The sequence below is a fragment of the Phaseolus vulgaris genome, chromosome 2, assembly GCF_000499845.2.
Source record: "Phaseolus vulgaris cultivar G19833 chromosome 2, P. vulgaris v2.0, whole genome shotgun sequence".
In the NCBI taxonomy this organism is placed as follows: Eukaryota; Viridiplantae; Streptophyta; class Magnoliopsida; order Fabales; family Fabaceae; genus Phaseolus; species Phaseolus vulgaris.
In genome coordinates, this window is record NC_023758.2 from 45,857,096 (window position 1) to 45,879,571 (window position 22,476).

At 30.6% G+C, this 22,476-nt stretch overlaps 3 protein-coding genes and 1 pseudogene across 3 annotated transcripts; all 4 read left to right on the plus strand.

Annotated features, from left to right (window-relative positions):
* The first annotated feature begins 624 nt into the window (after positions 1–624).
* On the plus strand, positions 625–2,737 carry LOC137812641 (uncharacterized). The gene is made up of 5 exons (XM_068614771.1): positions 625–1,042; positions 1,129–1,177; positions 1,316–1,360; positions 2,113–2,205; positions 2,340–2,737. The coding sequence occupies exons 1-4, from the start codon at positions 751–753 to the stop codon at positions 2,177–2,179; spliced, it is 453 nt and encodes a 150-aa protein (XP_068470872.1). The 5' UTR covers positions 625–750; the 3' UTR covers positions 2,180–2,205; positions 2,340–2,737.
* Positions 2,738–4,208: 1,471 nt separating this feature from the next.
* LOC137812640 (pentatricopeptide repeat-containing protein At5g27110-like) lies at positions 4,209–5,799 on the plus strand (annotated as a pseudogene).
* Positions 5,800–9,995: 4,196 nt separating this feature from the next.
* Positions 9,996–14,071, plus strand: LOC137812642 (transcription factor EGL1). The gene is made up of 8 exons (XM_068614772.1): positions 9,996–10,454; positions 10,829–11,086; positions 11,227–11,323; positions 11,502–11,516; positions 11,922–11,978; positions 12,072–12,917; positions 12,998–13,438; positions 13,572–14,071. The coding sequence occupies exons 1-8, from the start codon at positions 10,357–10,359 to the stop codon at positions 13,641–13,643; spliced, it is 1,884 nt and encodes a 627-aa protein (XP_068470873.1). The 5' UTR covers positions 9,996–10,356; the 3' UTR covers positions 13,644–14,071.
* Positions 14,072–17,753: 3,682 nt separating this feature from the next.
* LOC137812643 (uncharacterized) lies at positions 17,754–20,669 on the plus strand. The gene is made up of 5 exons (XM_068614773.1): positions 17,754–18,421; positions 18,676–19,302; positions 19,390–19,521; positions 19,610–19,785; positions 20,257–20,669. The coding sequence occupies exons 1-5, from the start codon at positions 17,876–17,878 to the stop codon at positions 20,378–20,380; spliced, it is 1,605 nt and encodes a 534-aa protein (XP_068470874.1). The 5' UTR covers positions 17,754–17,875; the 3' UTR covers positions 20,381–20,669.
* Positions 20,670–22,476: the final 1,807 nt, after the last annotated feature.

Below are 22,476 nucleotides of genomic sequence, written 5' to 3' on the forward strand. Positions count from 1 at the left end.
AATCTAATAAAGTATCAAAACCATCTTACACAGTATCCATGTTGTATACTAAGTTTTAATTCAAATAATTATGAATAATAGACATTCATTCACATATTTTTGGTTTAACATATATCTATTGTTTATTTATTGTATTAAGAAACTAATGCTTTTTAATCACAAACTTAAAAAATAAATAGATAATGTGAAATTACTTTAGAATTTTCCTAACTGTTGTTTTCACTTGTAGTTTAAACTCAAATTACATTAACCCCATTTTTTTCAATAAAACACAATCATTTTTCCTTGTCCTTATTAACTTATAATATATTTATAAATTATATAATTTAGAATATATTTTAAATCTAAACTGAAAAATATAATTTAAAAGTTATTTGTAAATTGTATAATAAAAAAATTAAAGGTATCGAGCAATTTTTGTTTACTCTTTCAAGATCCTTTAAAAATGTACGAGTAAATAAATCATAAATTTGTAAGAGGCGTCTGATATTATTAGAATTTTATAGATAAAAAAATGCTTATAATTATTATTATAATTTTGATTTTATATAAAAGTGGATTAAATTAATCAACTTTGATTTGTTTGTATTGTAAATAAATGAAATATGACTATATTTTATTTATAATAATATTCTGATTTGAGGTTTTTGTAGATAGAGTGTGGTTTGTGAGAGTGATTGAGAACTAAGAGGGACACAAGAAATTCTTCTGGGTTCGTAACCAACGTTTGTTGAATTAATTGAATTGAAAATGGAGAAGCATGAAGATAGAGAAGAAGAACGCGAGGGTGGTGGTGGCGGCGGTTCCTCCTTGGATCCTCCCAATCCAGAAGGAGAAACCCCAATCTCCGACCCCATCGCATTCAACAATCAGAGCGAAATTTTCAGAGCGATCGAGGTTGTGGAGCGCGACTCACTGGCCATCGCTCAGAGTTTCACTTCTCTCTTCGCCTCCCTCCGATTGGCGCTTTCCGAATCCACCGCCACCTCGCTCCACCACATGCAGTGCTTCACCGATGCCACCGGTCGCCTTCAGGAATCCGGTGCCACAATTTCTTATCTATCAACATCAATTCAAATTGAAAACAGAATAACCTTGTAATAAACGTTAATATTTGCGGTTATGCAGTGCTTGATGCAGCAACCAAGGGGAATCGCTATATAAATTCCTGTCTCAGGTATTTTTATTAATTATGTTTGTTAATTGTTTGTATTGAAATGGTTGGAAACTAAAGTAAAATAGAGGAAGCCTGGTGATGAAGTTGAACAGTTCCTTATTCATTATAATCATCGATATCATATTTTGTGGAGTGCAGATTGAATGAAGAGATGAAGAGTGTTGATGGACTCGCCTCTCAATTGTATCCAATTGCTTTGCTGTTTGCTGCTAATTTGTTTTACCCTTTTCTTTATACTTTTGATATAAAGAATATAGTGTCAACCAATAAAAATCACTGATGTTTAGATAAACTTTGTTATGAATACTTGCACGAGAAGAAAATTAGAAAATAAAATGATTTTAACTTCCCTTATACTCTAAATCAAAAGCTCTCTCATCTTACTTATCCAAAAAACATTAATTTGCATAAGCTTGTTTGTTTTAGCCTACGAAAGAAGTTTAGTTTATCTTACCTTCTTATTTTCTTCTCCCATAAGATTATGGATACGTTAAAATCTGAATTTTAAAATAATTAATATAAAAATTAATAATTTACAACACTGAATAGTGATAGTGTTAGTTAGAGCATTATAATTTAATTCTAAAGATTCATTTTTTCTGTATGAAATTTTATATTTACTAAATTACCTTGGGAAAAGTACTCCACTGAAGTGAGAAAGTGCACTTTTGATTGCGGATCTGCTTGAATTTCCACATCCTAGCTGATATGTTTCCAAACATGCTGAAAGAATCTACTGTGTACCTTGTTAACTTACTCCACTTTGATTTAATGGTGAACCCTTGTAGAGGCCTTCTCTCTGGAGAAGCCTTATTTGCTGCTTCAACTAAAGACTTGTGTGATTAGTAAGTAGGAACACTTTAAATTGTTGACTATTGTTCTTTTTTCATCCTTCTGTGATCTTAGTTTTCAATTGAATCCTTAATGGTTTGAAGAAAAATCCTAAGAAAGCATGTAGATGCTCTGGACTCAGCTGTTAACAAGCTTCTTCAATTCCCCTGATACCTTGGGATTCAGTCCTGTACAAGGTTAGTTTCTGTTTATCATAACTAACTCTTTAAAGAATCTGTAATGTCTAATCTATATATTTTTCATTTCATGCTTATGCTGAGATAGTGTTTAGGTGCAAATAAAGCAAAAGAATATTTTTCTCTTCTGGCAGGTAAGATAGATGGTTGAGAAGCCGTAAAATTTCCTCTTTTTTTCCAAGTAAACAAGGAATAAAGAGTTTACATATTGTTCCCCTTTTCCTAGTGCACATTATGTTTGAAGTGTTAGATATTGATGATTTTATGTATGTGCCTTTATCATTATTACTGGTGCTGTTAATAGTTTGTATACAGAACAGAAATGAAAGTACATACAGTCTAGGGTAGCATACTTTGATCTTTCATTTTGTTCTGAGATGGGTGGTATAACAACATTATATGCCTCTTGCTGAGAAAGCCTGTACGTCCGTCCATCTTGGGAGAGATGGGATAAGATAAACTGCCTTTACTTTTCTCTTTTTGTATGATGCCACACTAACTGAAAGAAAAAGGTTTAAAGGTAAAGAACAAAGAATGTTGGCGTGTATAAGAATAGCAACCTTTTGACCGACTAGTCCTGGATTCTATACTGTACTGGCAAACATGAAAATGAATATTTAGAACTCTTTATCTACCATGCTACCTGAGCAAGTGCTGAATTCCAATCCTACAAGACAACTTGAGCAATTTTCCAGATCACGTGCGGATTCTAAGAAAGCCCAACTCCACCTAAATCTTCTAATTAGGATAGACAACTAACTATGATTCGTATGTAACTTAATGATGGTAAATAATGGGTGAAATCATTAACAGGAAGCCAATGTGATGTATAGTGATTTGTTTCCTGAAAAATCCTGTGTATAGTCATTATGTTTAGGGAGATGATTCTTTAGAAGATATAAAAGAATTTGGATCGACAGAGGGAGGGGTTGTAAAGAAACATAGAGTCGTATTGCAAAAAGTGTTAAGTGTATTTTTTTGAAATGGTATTTCATGTAAAGTTTCCTAAGCTCCTATCTTTTTTTTTATCTTCACTATGTTGCTAAAATTATTGCAACAGTCATGTTTAGTATTATGGATATAAACATTGTTTGTTAAATATGTAATCAGATATTCGACTTTACATACGGTTTATTGGGAAATAACAATTTTTTAATGGATTCTAGCATGTCTAGACAGGGATGCCAAAAAAAATAATACCCATGTATATCTGCTAGTAAAATTCATAATAAATATTAAATAAATATTTCTTTAACTGCAGTTAATCGTTTAAGTATTTTAATTACTCATGAATATGAATATTATGGTATTCAACTTTATGAATATTCACTGTTTCTTAATAATTATTATTAAATTTTATTTGCATATTTTTTAAAAATAAAATAATCAAAATAAAGTAATGATTTAGAAAAAATTGTATTTTTTATAACAAGAAAGGAATTAATCCACCACAAAAAAATTGTGTAATTTTTATACCATAAAATAACATAATATTGTGAAGAGATGCATGAGAAAACAGTGAGTGATTGTTATAAAAGAATAATGAAGGATCACACTTTTGTTATTCTTTCTCTCTTCCTTCACACACTTTCAATACTCAATAATGTATTAAGGCTGGATTTTTTTTCATTGAAATAATTACAGAGAGACTGAATTCTCATCCTCTAACCCATTACACAATTTGAATGGCAACATATTTTGAATATGTGAAGTATATTATGAACTTATGTCATTCTGTAAACTTAAAAGGTTATGAGCTTTTCATTTCCTTCAGAATTTCCACCAATATATAACACAAAATTCAATAAAGCTATAGGGAAACAAACCCTTCTGCACTCAAAACAATATTAAAAAAACTAGTAACTGACCATTATCTCTTCAAATGTCTGGGTCGAATTGATGCCAGTAAAAAAAGAAAAAGAAATACTGAAAGGATTTTAATATATATTTAAATGAAAAAAAGATAATTTATGTGTTTTTTTATAGATTTAATTTATGTGTTAAGGTGAACACTTTTTCAGTTACAATGAAGAAAAATGACCTTGTCCAAAGGTTCAAGCTTTTAGCAGTTTTGTCATGACTTTGCCTGTGTTTCACCTCATTTTTGTGCCTTTAGCTATTTATCAGCTGTATCTCTCTCGTAATTGCTGAATGGACACTAGAAAACTACTACCTTTTTTGAGAGCTTGTAAGAATTCAAGTCACTGAAGCAAATCAAGCTCATTCATCAGAAAGTTGTAACATTGAGCTTGCAAAATGATATTTATTTATGCAAGAACTGATTAACCTATATCTTTCTTGCCATTGGTATGATCATGCAAAGTGTGTTCTTGATACATGAAAAACCCATGTGAGATATCCTTGTGGAATGGCCTGATGGCAAGTTACACTAAGAATTACATGTATGTGGAAGCCCTAGAGCTTTTTGAGAAGTTGTTACATTACCCTTACCTGAAACCTGATAGTTATACTTACCCAAGTGTTATTAAGGCTTGTGGGGGCTGTGTAGGTTTGAGTTGGGAAAACAGATCCATACATGTTTGATGAAAACTGGTTTAATGATGGACATTGTTGTTGGAAGCTCTCTTGTGGGTATGTATGCAAAATGCAATGCATTGGAGAAAGCCATGTGGCTGTTCAATGATATGCCTCAGAAGGACGTGGCATGCTGGAATACAGTAATTTCTTGTTATTACCAAAGCGGAAATTTCGAAGAGGCCCTACAATATTTTAGCTTGATGAGAAAATTTGAATTTGAGACGGATTCGGTTACAATCACAACTGCTATTTTCTCGTGTGCTAGACTTTTGGATTTGAACAGGGGAATGGAAATTCACAAGGAGTTGATTAATAGTGGGTCTCTACTGGACAGTTTCGTTACCTCTGCTCTTGTTGAGATGTACGGAAGATGTGATCACCTAGAAAAGGCTCTAGAGGTTTTTGAGCAGATGCCTAAAAAGACTATTGTTGCTTGGAATTCCTTGATTAGTGGATATGGTTTGAGAGGTGACAGCATATCATGCATTCAACTTTTAAAGAGGATGAACAGTGAAAGAGTCAAGCCAACTTTGACTACTTTAAGTAGTTCACTAATGGTTTGTTCACGATCTGCTCGACTACTCGAGGGGAAGTTTGTACATGGGTATATAATACGAAACAGAATACAACCTGATGTTTTTATTAATAATTCACTCATGGATCTATACTTCAAATGTGGAAGGGTAGGGTTAGCCGAAAACATCTTTAAATTAATACCAAAGTCCAAGGTAGTTTATTGGAATGTCATGATTTCTGGATAGGTGGCTGAAGGGAAAGTTTTTGAAGCCCTTGGCCTCTTTAGTGAAATGAGAAAATCTTATGTTGAGCCAGATGCCATTACTTGTACCAGTGTTTTAGCAGCTTGTTCTCAACTAGCAGCTCTAGACAAAGGTAAAGAGATTCATAATCTGATTATGGAGAAAAGATTTAACAACAATGAAGTTGGTAACATTTTATTTAGATACAAGAAAAGAAGAAGCGTGTGTTTATTACAAGGAGTCTCAATTTCATTTAAATAAGCTCACTTTACCTTAACATTGAATTCAATTATGTAATTTGAAATATTTTCACACTGTATAATTCTAATTTGAACTTTACTATTCAAAATTATACTATTAATTATGTAATTTGAATATTTCAAATTATCTCAAAGAAAAAATAAATAAGAAAGTGTATGTAGAAATAGTCTAGAACAGGAATCTCAAATTCAGTCGTACACTAAAATTGAAATTGAAAATTACTTTAAACAAAAAATATATATATATATATATATATTTGCATTTCAGAAAACAAAATCCAAAATTATATCAAAAAATTGAAAGATATATAGAAAAAAAAAATCTAGTGATGCTTTTATGATTATTTTTTAAAATTGTTAATGGCTATGAATTAGTTTATAAGTTGGACAAATAATGTGAAGGTGTAATTAATATGATTAAACGTGGCAAGTTGTAGGACATAACTAAGGATAGTACATAAAAGTTTTATCATAATAAATTATTAGAAACAATGTTAAAACCAAGTTTTTGAAATTTGAAAATATCATTGCTTCAGAAAAATAAATTCTTTAGATTTAGTTTGGAATAAGTTTACACATGACAAGATTTCTTCACAGCACAACCCACCTACCTTTCATTTTACTGAATTTGGATTTTAGTACGTTTTTAATTTAATTAATGAGCAATACTTTAATTTTTTTATTTTCTTATATTATAGTAAGGACGAAATTTATTAAAAATAAGGATATCACTTTATTATTAAAAGTACTTTCATTTTTTATATAGATTCGTAATATATTTGAAAACCTCTTTATTTTCCACATCAGCCAACTTTCTTTATTTCTACATCACCCATAGTACAATCAATATAAAATATTTAAAATAATATATAAAAAAATATCTTCTTAATGTAATGGTAATAACGACAACAATAAAAATTTAAGATTGAAAAGTACTACACATTCATAATTAAAAATAGATAAAAGTGTTGTATGAATGAAACAAGGTGGCTATCTTTTTCTTTTTTCTTTTTGTTGTTATTCTAGTGGTTTGGTTTAGAAAGCAAATGCATAACTGTTCGTACAATGAGACAAATTAATAAATGCGAACGCTAATAAATTGTCTTAAAGTATTGATTAAGAAAACCAAATAAAAAAATATGAATTTTATTAAAAATGTTATCATGCATATTTTCTATTCATTAATATTTTTAACAATTAAAATTGTATAATATATGTTATGTGTATTATGTGATTGTTTTTAAGTTTCTGAAATTTTTTAAAAACATGTCATTATTGTTAATTAATAATGGGGCAGTCTCGTATTTTGAAGCAGACAAAAATCATAACATGAAATATTTTTGCTATAAACAGTGGGATTTTGTATTAAATAAAGAAAAATTAAATAAATGAGAGTTTATAAAATAAAAAATTATGCCGATAAATAAATAATAAATAATAAATTATTTGTAAAATTGATCCTTGTTTCACCATGCATTCTACATAAAACTCTAAATTATGAGTAAATAATTAATATGGCACCAGACTTATACACATGGTCACTTCAATTTAATTACAAGAGTTGAAATTTTATGTATATTTGTTGAATGAATGATTTTGGCAAAATGTAGAAGTTTATAATATAAGTATTATTTTTTTTCAAAGTTTGATTAGAGCAATACCTAGCAAAGTGGCACAAGTCTATGGATGACATGGGAAACACTTTGATTTGAAAATTCAATAATATTAAATTAGCACGTGAAAATGATATTTTACTTCTTAAGTTAGGTTTCCTTACAAAAAGAGATCTAGGAAAGTGAATTTCAAAATATCATAATATTAATATATTCTAAACCTATTGATTTTCACGAATAAAAATTATTATTAGTATTACTTATCTATTCTACTTGATTTTTTTTTATCTCTTTTTTGTATTTTATTTTTAATTTTTTTTAATTAAATTATAAATTACTAAATACGTTCATGAAAAATAATATTCTTACATATTATATTTCTAAGAATAAGATATTTACTATAAAAAATGTGGTTATTATTTATAGATAAAAAAAATTAACTATAGATTTTAATCTACGAATAACTTTTTATGTATATATAAATTTGTTCTATGATTATTTTTTCTAGAAATTGTTAAATAATTTTTTTAGTAATTATGTTATATGTATGTATGAAAGAAATAGTTATATTTAAAACTAATTTTGAAAAAAGTAATTATATATACTGAATGAGAAAATTCCTTTTATAAATTATGATAGATAACACGTAGAACTACGTTAAGTATGACTGTTGTTTATATACTCCTTCATTTCATAAGAATTATGGTTTTTTTTTTTAATTTTGGCTGTTTTAGAATTAACATGTAGTTAATTGGACAATTTTTCCCAATTAACTTTATTTATAGTTGAGTAATTAAGACTATTATTTAGTGGAGTATTGATACTATTTTTTTTTACATTCTATCAATTATTTAAATTCTAAATTTGATAGCAAAAACCTTGGTTGCTAATTAGACATTGATTTAGAAACCATTTAACAATAATAAAAAACTAATTTAAAAACTAAATTTTTTTAATATCTAAAATTGTCTATTCACTAGCAACTAATTATTTTTTGTCACTAAAAATTGATTTCTATTCTATCATTTTATTGTAGTGAAAGAAACGATGAATACTATCAAATAAAACTCACATGAGTATACATTTACAAACTGGAGAACTACAATTATTTAGCACTCAACCCAAAAGATTAAATGTCATACGTCTAGTGTAGTTATTGTATTTTCATCAAGATCACTTGAATAATTTGAATTGATTAGTTTGTCTAAACCTTGTTCTTCACCTTCAATTACAATATCTTCCTATCTTCAAATTTTTCGTGCTAGACTTACAAAAGTTTGAATTTTCAATCTTTCAATTTATTTTTTTTCTAATTTGTTTAAGAAACTAATTCAAGAATATTTACAATATGAGTTAGTAAAAACAAATTAAAACATAATAAGAAAATATTTTCAATCCAAATAATACTTATACACAAAACAAAGTATTTGAGATTTCCAATTTTTTATATTGTTTTTATTTAGAAAATATTAAGAGATATTCGTAATATATTCAAGAAGTATATGTAAAACTTAATTTGAATATATTTGTTTAAGAAAAGGTAAATTTTAAAGATATACGAAAAATATGATCGAACAGAGACCCACAAACACATGCAGATTTAAATCCCTTTGTTTTTTAATAGTTTATATTAACTCAAAAGATTTTATTTTATTGTTATGATAAAAACTTGTTAACAAGTAAAGGCAAAGAGAGTCTACTATATACTCTCCAATATAAATCATTGTTAGAACCAATAAATCATTCAGTTCATTTTTTAATATCATTAAAACATAAACTTCTCGTATGATTATTTAGTCATCAGATCGTTTAATGAGTTATAAATCATCTAGTGTTTCATCAAATCATAATCGTAAACGGTGTAAAGTATCAAAAATTACAATGCATGGTATGTTGACTATATTTAACTTTTTGTGTTGATTTTTGTTATCATAAAAAACATTACCGACAGTTTAGGACATAACGTGGTGCATGGTCTCAACATGAAGCTCTTATTGTAAAAACAGGTAGGCACGAGGATTATATAAAAAATGAACGTGGGTTTGGCTTACTAATTCAGTCATACCATAACATAAACTCTGGGTTCCTTGTCTACATTTTTTGTGTCCATAATGATAGCAACACTACACTGCACTATCCCATCCGTACAACTAACAATAATTAGCAATACCGCCATGAGAGATTCCTCTCTCTCTCTCTCTCTCTCTCTCTCTCTCTCTCTCTCTCTCTCTCTCTCTCAAGTCAACAACTGCTACAGTGCCCTGTTTGAGCTACAGTACTATCTACCAATCTCGTGGCATTCCAACAAACCCTGATTTTGGAATACTTGTTTGGAGTCTTTGAGTTTAATTATCTATTTCATTTCACTTGGTTGTTGGTATGTATTTATAATTTGGATTTTTATACGTGCTTAGATCCTAATAATTAGTGTTCTTTGTAAGAAATCAGGCTGAAAAAAGAGCTATTTATTGACTGATTAGAGTGCAAAGCTATTTATATATTAAATAAGGTGTAAAATCTGATAGGATAGTGAAATGTTTATCAGAAAAATGCTTACCACTGATAGGAATCTGACGCCAAAAATAAATTGCTTATAGGGACAGTATTAGGAATCTCATGTTAAAATCAATTGCTTGTAGTGGTGTTTAAACCCTCAGAATCTCCTACCCAATGTACTGTGGATGAGCTCTTCTCACATATTCAACTCCTACCAGACACCCTGGTTGTTTTGTTTTTTATAGTTGAATATTATGACAAGGTTTTCTAGTCAGGGACACAAGGTTCATGGCAAGGAAGTAAATAACTCAAGAGGTATATATGTATAGAGAGAGAGAGAGAGAGAGAGAAGTCTAACAAACAAACTTCTCTTTCTTTTCCCATCTTATCGCATAATACTACACACTGCAGGCTTGTTGTGTTGTGTTCATTCAGTAATTTTAGTCTGTATGAGACAAGTTGTGTCTACCCTGCAAAGCCAGAAAAATGGTGCCAGAGAACATGAAAAAACAACTTGCTTTGGCTGTGAGAAGCATCCAATGGAGCTATGCAATTCTCTGGACTGATTCAACCACCCAACCCGGGTACCAAACCAAGTGTTCTATTCATATTAGCTAACTCTGTTCTATTTTCAAGTGTTTGACTTTTCTCTTTCCCCTTCTTCAATATTTTGCTTTCTCCAATACCGCAGAAGATCTTATATTAGATGATACATACAAAATCGTGTTTGGTTGAACCTCATGATAGGATGCATCTTTTCTGCTGTAGTTTGGCTTATGTTAATACAAGATAATAAGTAAAAAAATCAAACAGTTGTAACCTATCCATGTTTTCTCATCTAAGGTGTATAGTTGACCAAATGACAATATGGAATTCTGAATCTACTGTTGCATTTTCTTGTACTATTGCTTGTGAGGTAGTTGGTTTGGGGCAGTTTTCAATTTTTTGTTTCTCACAGGGTGTTGAGATGGGGGGAAGGGTATTACAATGGAGACATTAAGACAAGGAAAACAAGTCAAGGGGTGGAACTTAATTCTGACCAAATAGGGTTGCAGAGGAGTGAGCAGCTGCGAGAGCTATTCAAATCCTTCAAAACTACAGAAATCAGCCCACAAAGCAAACGGCCTTCGGCAGCAGCACTCTCCCCAGAAGATCTCACAGATGCTGAGTGGTATTACTTGGTTTGTATGTCCTTCATATTCAACCTTGGCCAAGGGTAAATACTAAATCTCCTCTATTTTTCTTTCTTTCAAGTTTTGGATCATCAAGTTGTGTTCCCAAAATCGGGTGTTTTACTGTTTTTGTGATCTCAAGGGTGAGTGAATCTTAGTTATTCAAATCTTTGTGTGCTGGTAGGCTACCAGGAAGAACTCTGGCAAAGGGTCAATCCATTTGGCTGAACAATGCCCATTCGGCTGATTGTAAAGTTTTTAGTCGTTCTCTTCTGGCAAAGGTGGATTCATTTTCTTGATTTGGCTTGTTCTTTCTTTCTTCTGCTTTTGGTTAAAATCTCGAATTATTACACTCTGGCTGTCGACCATGCCTGAAATGGCAGATAATCTAAATTGTCTTCTTTGTTTGGTTTTTGTTCCATATATAAACTTGTGGCAATTGTCTTCTCTCATGCTCAGAGTGCATCCATTGAGGTACTATCTTGTTCTTTATTTGCTTAATCGTCCTTGTTTAAATGTGCAATTACAGTTAGCATAGTTCCATCAAATATGATGCGGAGAAATTTAGATTTGTTAATAGGTCTTCCTTTTGAAACCACCGTATATAGTGTTTGATCCGGGCACTGCTGCAATAGTATCCATTCTAGTTTCAAAGCATAGAAGTAGACCTGTAGTTTATTGCAGCGTGCTTATTACCTAACCAAGGCAAGACTCTCTAAAATTTGTTACTTGTTCCATGCATGTAGTTTTCTTCAACACAAGTAACTGAGATTCTAAATATAAGACTGTGAGGAACACCAAAACTAATCTGTGTCAAATTTAGATGGCAAAGACTGATCAACGCACTGTGTAATTTGTTTCCTTAATCTTAACTTTCAGACGGTCGTGTGTTTTCCGGTTATGGAAGGAGTTATTGAGCTAGGTACCACTGAACATGTAAGTTTTCACCTTCAATTATCATTAACTAATATTACTGTTTTGTTATTCTCCCAAATAATCATGTTACTGAAACTTTTTCTTCGTGTGAAGGTCTCAGAAGATTTGAGTCTCATTGAGCGGATCAAGACTTCTTTCTTGAATAATTTGCATGTCAATGTTCCTAATAAGTCAGGAACCACATTGAAATCAAGAAACCAGGAAGATCTTGCATATGTAGCATTCGATAATAATGTTGAATCAATTCCAGAAATTGAATATGACATAGCCAACAGAACCTCTCCAGATGGTAGTTCAAATGCATTCCAATCTAATCAACCACTAGATGAAACATTCATGGTTGAAAGGATAACCAGTGGCACTTCTCAAGTCCAAAGCTGGCAAATTATGGATGATGAGCTGAGTAACTGTGCTCATAACTCCATGAATTCCAGCGACTGTATATCACAAACTTTTGCCAGCCCTGAGAATATTCCTTCTGCACCCAAGTGTAACAACCCTTCTGACCCTTTTGCCCGAGATATTCAAAAGTGCAACAACCCAAAAATGACGCTAGTGGATCCTCGAAGTGATGATTGGCATTATCAGAGAGTTCTGTCTGACCTTTTAAAAAACTCTGATCAGTTACTCATGAGAATGCATTCACAAAAGTTCCATCAGGAATCAAGCTTTGTTTGTTGGAGGGCAGAAGGAGCAATGGATTGCCAATGGCCAAGATCAGGAACTTCACAGAAGTTATTGAAGAAGGTGCTGTTTGAAGTTCCTCAAATGCACTTGGATGGTCTGCATGAGTCTCAAGAAGAGAACGACTATAAAGAGGGAATGAGACTAGAGACTGATGAGATTGGCATGAACCACGTCATGTCAGAAAGAAGGAGAAGAGCAAAACTAAATGAAAGGTTTTTAACCCTTAGGTCAATGGTCCCTTCAATCAGTAAGGTAATGTATATTTCACTGATGCATTTATTTGCTTCATTGTCACTCACTGCTGAAATTAATGAAGGGTACAAATCTTTCAGGATGACAAAGTTTCAATACTTGATGATGCAATTGAATACCTTAAAAAGCTTGAGAGAAGGATAAAAGAGTTGGAAGCTCAAAGAGGGGTAACATATATAGAGCCCGGGACTAGAAGATCACCTCAAGATATGGTAGAAAGGACTTCTGATCATTATTTTAGCAAAAACCACAATGGCAAGAAATCAGTTGTAAAAAGGAGAAAGGTTTGCGGTGTAGTTGAGACAGGAAAAGAGATTAATTCAGATGCTTTAAAAGGCAGTTATGCTAATGATGTTACTGTGAGTACTAGTGACAATGAAATTGTGATTGAAATGAAGTGCCCCTCCAGAGAAGGAAGACTAATAGAAATTATGGAAGCAGTGAATAGTTTCAATATAGATTTTAATTCAGTTCAGTCAACAGAGGCTAATGGAAATCTTTATCTGACCATTAAATCTGTGGTGAGCACTTGGATACACCTTTTGGTTTTATACTTTTATGCATTCAGAAGAACATAACTAGCTATGGAATGATCGTTTCTTAAGCACCTAAATTGCCCTTTATCTAAAATTGATCATCCTTCTATTTTTTCAGTTCACAGGAGCAACTGTTGCAACAACCAAAAGAATCAAACAAGCACTCCAAAAAGTGGCTTCGAAGTTCTGATTTTTTTTCTCTCTTGGCCTTAAACCCACAGTGGTGTTCAAGTCAGTTCTTGCCACTGCACAGAGAATTCATGAGATTAATGGAGTCAAAATAGCGTACAATTTTGAAGATTTTTCACAAAAGGAAAATGTGGTCTCACTCTTTCGGCTATACCTTAACTCATGGTGATGCAACATGGACTTTTAGGCACTTGTAAATGGTTAGGTAGGCTTAACTGACTAGATTCATGTAATGGCATTAGCTTATGGCATCACAAAGTTTGACCAATGGCTCGATATTGATAGAGAGAGGTACATTATTAATTATGATAGTCTTTAGAGCTATGCGTGAAGTTGAAAATGAACCAACAACCTACAAACTTTTCTTAGTGTACTAACTAAAAGGAATAACTATTTCGGCCATGGATCTGTAATTCAGAATTTGTTTACGGAATTCTAAGTCACTGCGAATCTATATTTTCTGTCATCCAATAAATGTACACAGATTCACACATGCTCAACTTGTATCCTACTAAAATAAGAACAAACATGAAGAGTAGAATTGCCGACACATTAATAATATTTTAACAAGTGATGGTCTTTTAACCCACCTTGTAATGCTCTTTTTCTATTAAATCACTGTTTATGTTTATATTACTTTCATTATCATTTCTCTCTGTTTTCTTTTTCTTGCAAATTATACACAATAGTCTTACTTAAGAGTCAAAGTAAAAAGTTGTTTTTAAAAGATAAAGTTGTGACAAATCTCTTTATTCCAAAAAGATAATTGATTCTAACAATATCATCTGAATAATTGAGGTCAGAACAAAACTTCATAACATTAATTTTTGTGATTTTCCTTCCACTTTTGCTTAGCCACTCAAACTTGTAGAGGGATTCAAGGGATATAGTCTCTCTTCTTTATAATAAAATAGTGCAACCAACCAGTGACCATATATTGACCAAGTTCATGTTTTCACCAACTCCTTCATTCATTTGTATTTGTTTATTCCCTAGTCACACTTAGTCTCGGTCAAATTAAGTTCACAGTACTATAATCTTGTTTATGCTTTTTAATATTTGGAGATTAAAGCAATACTTTGCTGGATTTTGACGGATCCACGAATGGAACAGATCATAAAATGGGGTGGTGGAGCCACACTGCACATTCAATTTGGTGTTGTCGTTACTATAATCTTTGAATGTTTTCATCATTAAATTAATTTCTAAACACTTAGTTTCTCTGATGATTTTTTATTGCTACTTTAGTCTTCTAATTTAGACTGCTGAGCGAGAGTTCTGATGAACTAAAAATCTTTTTATAGCCTAACATACTGGTTAAATTTTAGAGAAATAATAATATGATAAATTTAAATCTTTGGAAAGCTAATATATGGTCACTACAAATTTTGAAGAACTCATGTGGAAACACAGTAATTTGAAGATGATAAATTGAGAATTTACTCTTAATTGAATGTTTTGTAGTTTAATAGTACTGTTTCACCGTGATGTGCAAAAATGACAATTTAGAAGAGAAAAAAATTCCAAAATAACTTTTCCAAAACAATTGTTTTACCATGCATAATCTATAACAACTATTTTGACTTTCAGAATTCGATTTCTGGGATTGATGGGTGCAGGAAGAAATTTGAGGGGAGTGTGGAAAGAAATACCCTTTTTATTATTATGCGCACTTGCAGGCTCGCTCGTCCTGTTCTTGGTCGCGAGTTGCGGGTTGGGCCTAAGTGGGTAAACAGACCAAAATAGTGAACCTACTTCACGTTATTCAAATAGTACACTAAATAGTTTAGGATTTCTATTTAAGTTTAGGGCATGTGTTGTTTCTATGGATGTACTATTCACAAACAAAGATGTGAGCATATATACCTTATTTGGATCCATGGTTTTGTGGAGAAAAGAATGAGAGAATATAAGTATAAACAGTAAATCTATTCTCTCCTTAAAATGAAGAGAACAAAAAGGAAAATCAGCTCACCATTAAAGTTTTTTTTCTAAATTTGGCCTTTTTATTTTAGGATTTCACGTTCTTTTGACGTTTTTCATTAATAAAAAATATACTTCATTACAAATATTAGTTATTAAACAAATTTAAGTAACTAAAATATTTTAATAAATGAAATAATAATAATTAATAATAAAATAAACTTTTAATACAAAAATATATAGTTATTTATAATAAACAAATTATAAACTAATAATTATTATTATAAATATAATCATACTATTTACACTTAATACAAAATAATATTCTTATTAAAAAATTTAAATTTATGAATATTTAAAATTATTTATATTATATAAAAAAATTTACAATTTTTACATATATTTTGTAAATTATTTTTGGTCAAGTATCTCGTATTGTTTCCCAAAATTATTTATTCAACTATATCGAATTATACTGCAAATAATTTTAATTCATCCAAATTTATATATAAATACCTAATATTTGATTATTCTATTTTTTTAAAGACAATGGTAAATTTGTAATCTTACATGTTACACTTCAATCAACTTTTATAAAAAATCTACTATAACATACCTAAATCCAAACACATTCACTTCTTTCACACTTTATTCTCAAGTCTCACACATTCACTCCCTCAAATCCTCACATTCTCAATCCTCAATTTAAACACAACCTTAATTTTGTCCCAATGTATTTTAGAAAAATGCAATTTCGTCCTATTTTTTCTAAGTTCAATGCAATATCCATTTTGTTAGAGTCACATTAACGTTTGAATATGTGTTGTAACCAAATTGAATTATTTTAAAAAACTCATACCAAATTTAATTTTCTTAAAAAAAAATGGGGACGAAATTATGTTTTTCGAGATCAAAATAGTCATTACACTTAGTATTTATTTAGGATTTTAAATAAATTAGAAATTTTATTTATTTTATATTTTTAGTTAAAAAAAATTACATCGTGTTGTTACATTGAATAATTTTATGTATTTATTTAAAATTTTGAATAATCTAAAAATTTTATTTATTTAAAATTTATATTTAAGTAGGACATTAAATAATATTGAATTTGTGGTTATTTAAGATTTTGAATAATTTAAAAAATTTATTTATTTCAAATTTTTATTTAATTACAATATTAAATAATTTAATATTTGCATATATTTAGGATTTTGAATAATTTAGAAATATATATATTTTATATTTTTATTAAGTAGAACATTAAATAATTCAGGATTTTGTATTTGTTTAAAAGTTTGAATAATTTAATTTATTTATTTATTTTATATTTTTATTTAAGTAAGATATTAAATAATTTAGATTTTGTATTTATTTCCAAATTTAAATATTTTAAGAATTTTATTTATTTTAATTTTTTTATTTAAGTATGATATTAAGTAATTTATGAATAGTCTCTTTTTAGGATTTTGAAAAACTTATAAATTTTACTTATTTTAGATTTTTATTTAAGTATAGCATAAAATAATTTAAGATTTATATTTATTTATGATTTTGAATAATTTAATTTATTTATTTATTTTAGATTTTCATTTAAGAAGAACATTAAATAATTTATGATTTGTATTTATTAAGATTTTGAATAATTTAAGGTTTTTATTTATTTATTTAAGATTTTAATATGACATTAAATAATTTTCAGGACATTGAATAATTTCATTAAATAATTAAAATTTTATTAATTTCATAATTTTATTTAAGTATGATATTAAATAATTTAGGATTTATATTTATTTAGAAATTTGAATCATTTAGAATTTTAAATATATTTTTTTTCTATTTCATATTTTTAGTTAATTAGGATATTAATTAATTTATTCATTTTATTTATTTAAGATTTTAAATAATTCAATTTTTTATTTTATTTTAGATTTTATTTAACTAAGATATTAAATAATTTAGGGTTTGTATTTATTTTAGATTTCGAATAATTTTTTTTTCTTCATTTTATATTTTTATTGAAATAAAATGTTAATTAATTTAAAATTTATATTTATTTAGAAATTTGGACAATTTAAAATTTTTATTTACTGTAGTTAGCAGCAAAGATGTTGGTGAAGTGGCAATGGAGTGGTTCCCGCCAAAGCTAAAACCCTAAGTGCAAATTAGTGACAGTAATTGCTAATAAATAACGTGACATAAACCCTGAGCTGTCACCATTGTCACCACTGTCAACACCATAAACCCTAACTAGGATTCTGAAATTCACTTGAGTTGAGTTTGGAGCAGCCACCGTCAGAATCCCAAAAAATGGATCCTAAAAACGTGAAATCCGACCTCGTTCTCATCCTCGATTACGGTTCCCAATACACGCACCTTATCACCCGCCGCATCCGTAGTCTCTCCGTCTTTTCTCTCTGCATCTCCGGCACCTCCTCCCTCGCCACCATCACCGACCTTAACCCCTCCGTCGTCATTCTCTCCGGCGGTCCCCACTCCGTCCACACCCCCGACTCCCCCTCCTTCCCCGACGGCTTCCTCCCCTGGGCCCGCTCCCATGGCGTCGCTGTCCTGGGCATCTGCTACGGTCTCCAGCTCCTCGTCCAGCGCCTCGACGGCGAAGTCTGCGTCGGACACAAGCAGGAGTATGGTCGCATGGAAATCTGCGTCGAAAAACCTTCCGCGCTCTTCCCCTCCGGGAAAGTTGGTAAACGGCAGGTCGTTTGGATGAGCCATGGCGACGAGGCCGTCATGCTCCCCGACGGCTTCCACGTCGTCGCCCGCAGCGACCAGGGCGCCGTTGCCGCCATCGAAAATCCCTCCGCCAAGCTTTACGGCCTCCAGTATCATCCTGAGGTAGTTTTTTGAAAACTTACTCTCAATCGGATAGGATATGTTTTTTGCCCCTCGATTTTGGTTTTAAACCATTTGGATAGAGAATTTGTCGTAATTTGAGCATCATATCGTAGTCTTGTATGAAATATATTTGTGGCATCTAAAAACATATAAACTACGTCAAAAATTTGCAGGAAAAAGTTGAGATATTTTGATGAATATATGACGTAGTTGAGCTAATTTAATCTTATGTGCTCTTATGTTTTCTTGTGTAGGTGACGCATACGGAGGAAGGAATGGAAACCTTGCGTCATTTTCTGTTTGATGTTTGTGGCGTGAAAGCAGGGTGGAACATGGAGGATGTGATGGAGGAGGAGATAAAGGTGATTAACGATACTGTAGGGCCTGATGAGCATGTCATATGTGCTTTGTCTGGTGGTGTGGATTCCACTGTTGCTGCTACTCTTGTGCATAAGGCTATTGGGAGTAGGCTTCATTGCGTGTTTGTGGATAATGGGCTTCTTAGGTATAAGGAAAGGGAGCGTGTGATGGAGACCTTTGAGAAGGATCTTCATTTGCCAGTTGTGTGTGTTGATGCCGTGGATCAGTTTCTTACAAAGTTGAAAGGTGTGACGGATCCGGAAACTAAGAGGAAGATTATTGGGAAGGAGTTTATTTGTATTTTTGACGCATTTGCTCAGGAGCTTGAATCAAAGATGGGGAAGAAGCCGGCTTACTTGGTTCAAGGGACGTTGTATCCGGATGTGATTGAATCTTGCCCTCCACCTGGGTCTGGGAGAACCCATTCCCATACCATTAAAAGTCATCATAATGTTGGAGGTCTTCCAAAGGACATGAAATTGAAGCTTATTGAACCGCTTAAGCTTCTATTCAAGGATGAGGTTTTACTTTTGATCTACTGGCTTGTTTGAATGTGCCTGGATTATTGGGTTATGTTATAATTATTTTTTTTGTGCTTGTGGATGTAGGTTCGTCAATTAGGGAAGTTCTTGGATGTTCCTGAAGCATTTCTTAAACGTCATCCATTCCCCGGGCCCGGTCTTGCAGTGAGAGTTTTGGGTGACGTGACTGAAGGAAATGCTTTAGATGTTCTACGACAGGTAAATGATTTTTTTTGTGCTTGTTTATGCTTTAAATGTTGATTAATGATTACCCTTTGGTGTTTACGTTTGAAAATTGTTTTTCCAGGTTGATGAGATCTTCATCCAGTCAATCAAGGACGCTGGGCTCTATGATTCAATATGGCAAGCTTTTGCAGTTTTCTTGCCTGTTCGATCAGTTGGTGTTCAAGGTGATCAAAGAACACACTCCCATGTTGTTGCTCTCAGAGCTGTTACAAGTCAAGATGGAATGACTGCAGACTGGTAAGATTTGAAAAAATGTACTGTTTGACTATGCTGCTGCATAACTATTTTTTATTTTTCTTATTACTGCTGAATGTGCTCCATTTGCTGAATATACCCCATAAAACACATTTGGTTATGCTGTGCTCCATAACCTTATTTTTTATTTTCTTTTAATGGTGTACTAAATTACTAATAGTTGGTTGAACATACTTCTAGTAAACATGTGATATGGTTTCCATTATATGACATGATAGTCTGCTTTTCGATATTGTTGCGGTGGTATGTTATTTGATTCAGGGGATACAGTTTAAGGTGACTCGCACCTATGTAAACAAGAAAATTTTGAAAGATTTCAGAGAAAGTGGTGTCACCTTATCATTTCATAAGTGATATCACGATTTTAATTCAATTCTAAGGACATTAATTTTGTTGCTAAAAATACAGAAGTTTCAGGATATTTACGGTCTTGTGTCATGAAACTAATTTCAGGTACTACTTTGAGCACAAGTTCCTTGACGATGTATCTCGAAAGATCTGTAATGGTGTCCGTGGCGTGAACCGTGTTGTGCAAGACATTACCTCAAAGCCACCATCAACAATTGAATGGGAATAGTTAGCATTTATGGTTTTTACTTTACAAAAGTGGTGAGGCACTATGAAGTTGTATATGCGCCAATGCTCTGGCTATTTTCTTAGCTTGCAGGGAAGTTATGAGAGCGGGAATTTCTAGTGGAATTAATATGATTCTTGTGATTGTGATTGGAATAGGAGTTTAGAGGACCATAACCCAAACTATTACATTGTAATGATTTTTTGTCCCCATGAATCAATTTTATTAATGTAGTTTTTGAACATGGGATTGGAATAGCTATGATAAAGCTGAGACTCATATGTGATTCTTATATTAGCCTTTTCAGGATGTCTTCGCTGTGATAAGTTTCTGGGGATAGACTTTTCTTGATGATTGTCGTGCTAACAAAATTGACAATCTTTTATAATTTAGCAACATAAATTTTAAATATAGGATAACGAGAAGAAAGCTAGAGAAGATGAGCCTTTTTATAAACTTGAAAGAGTTTCAAATAGAGGTTTATATAAAATATTAATTTTTGTAGGACAATTTTATCGAAAATGTATTGGTTTTTAAAGTTGTTTTTATAGAAAATAAATTAAAAAGATTGCTAATCTTTAAGAGTTGATAAATATTTTGTTGAATAAATGGTTAGTTTAATTTTTATTTCACCTTCAAATTAGTCTTTATAAAATTAAGTAAGTATTGAATTTTATTATTTTTTAGTTATATAATTAGTATGGAGTATTTGTTGATTTTATCAACGATATGATACCACCACTTGAACTAATAATTTGTCGATAATTTAGTGAGTTTTATCAGGTTTTTCAAATTAATTTTTTATTTGATTTTTGAATATATATTATTATTATCAATAAAATCTGTGTATTAGGGATTGAAGTGAAAAAATGGGAATTTAAATGAAATCTTTAAAAACTTTGAGAATCATTTGAGTTTTCTTTGTTTCAGATATTAGAAGAACACTGAAATATTATTTATAATTTTATTAGTTGAATATTAAATGAAGGAAAACAAATACAATGCCCACTTGTTGTTTTCTATCCTTCCACCAATTTTATTTTGAATGGTCTCAACGTTTTAATATATATTTTATGTGGGTATTACATTCTGCAACCCCATATTTTTCAAGATGCACATCCATAAAAATTAAAATTTCAAATTTATCACTCTGAATAAATTATAAGTGAGTTCTTTTTTATAATTGAGAGGTTGAATTGTTCAATTGGCCGACCTCTCAATTATATATTTAAAAATATTAAAAATAATATTTTTTATTTTAGATTATACATTTCAAAATACAAATTTTACATTTCAAATTGTAAAATAAAAAAAAATATGTATTATAGAATATATAATGTGAAATTTACAGTCTGAAATATATAATTTATATTTCAAAATGCAAACTATGCAATATAATTTTTATTATGTATTTCAAAATGTATGTTTCAAAAGGTATTTTTGAATAAGGTGCACTTGAAAAGTATGGGGTGTATAATACAATACCCATTTTATGTTTGTCTTTCCCTTATTTAAAAACTAGAAAGGATATTTTTATTATTTTAAATCAGATATTAAGTGCAAGTTCAAAAACATTTGGTGCTTGAAGCAATTTCCAACATTAAGAAAGTTAAATTTTGCTATTTTTCTTTCTTTCGGTTTCTAATAATAAGGTAAAAAATAAAACAACCTCGCTAGAAATATGTCATTTTATATAAATATTTTTTTCTTGTCAACTTTCGTACTCAATTTGTGTGAATTAACTTTTTAACAAGGGACTCTTTTTTTTTTTTTGTATTATTTTCTTCACTGTCCAAATATCATGGAAAATTATATTTGTCTTTTATTTTTTTTTCCTTCTTCAATATTTCATTCTACTTTTTCCGCACCAAAATATTATTGTATAAACTATTTTTATAAATATAATATATTAAAGAATATATTTATTATAAATTACAATTATAATTAGATACAAATAAAATGTTTTTTTACATAATGCAGTTTTTTTTTTCCGACGGTAAACTTTTAAGTTGAATTCTTAATAATAAAAAAGGCTCTATTTTTCATATGCTTTTTATCCATTTTCGCCTAACTTTTGCCTATTTTTCGCCTAATAGCTA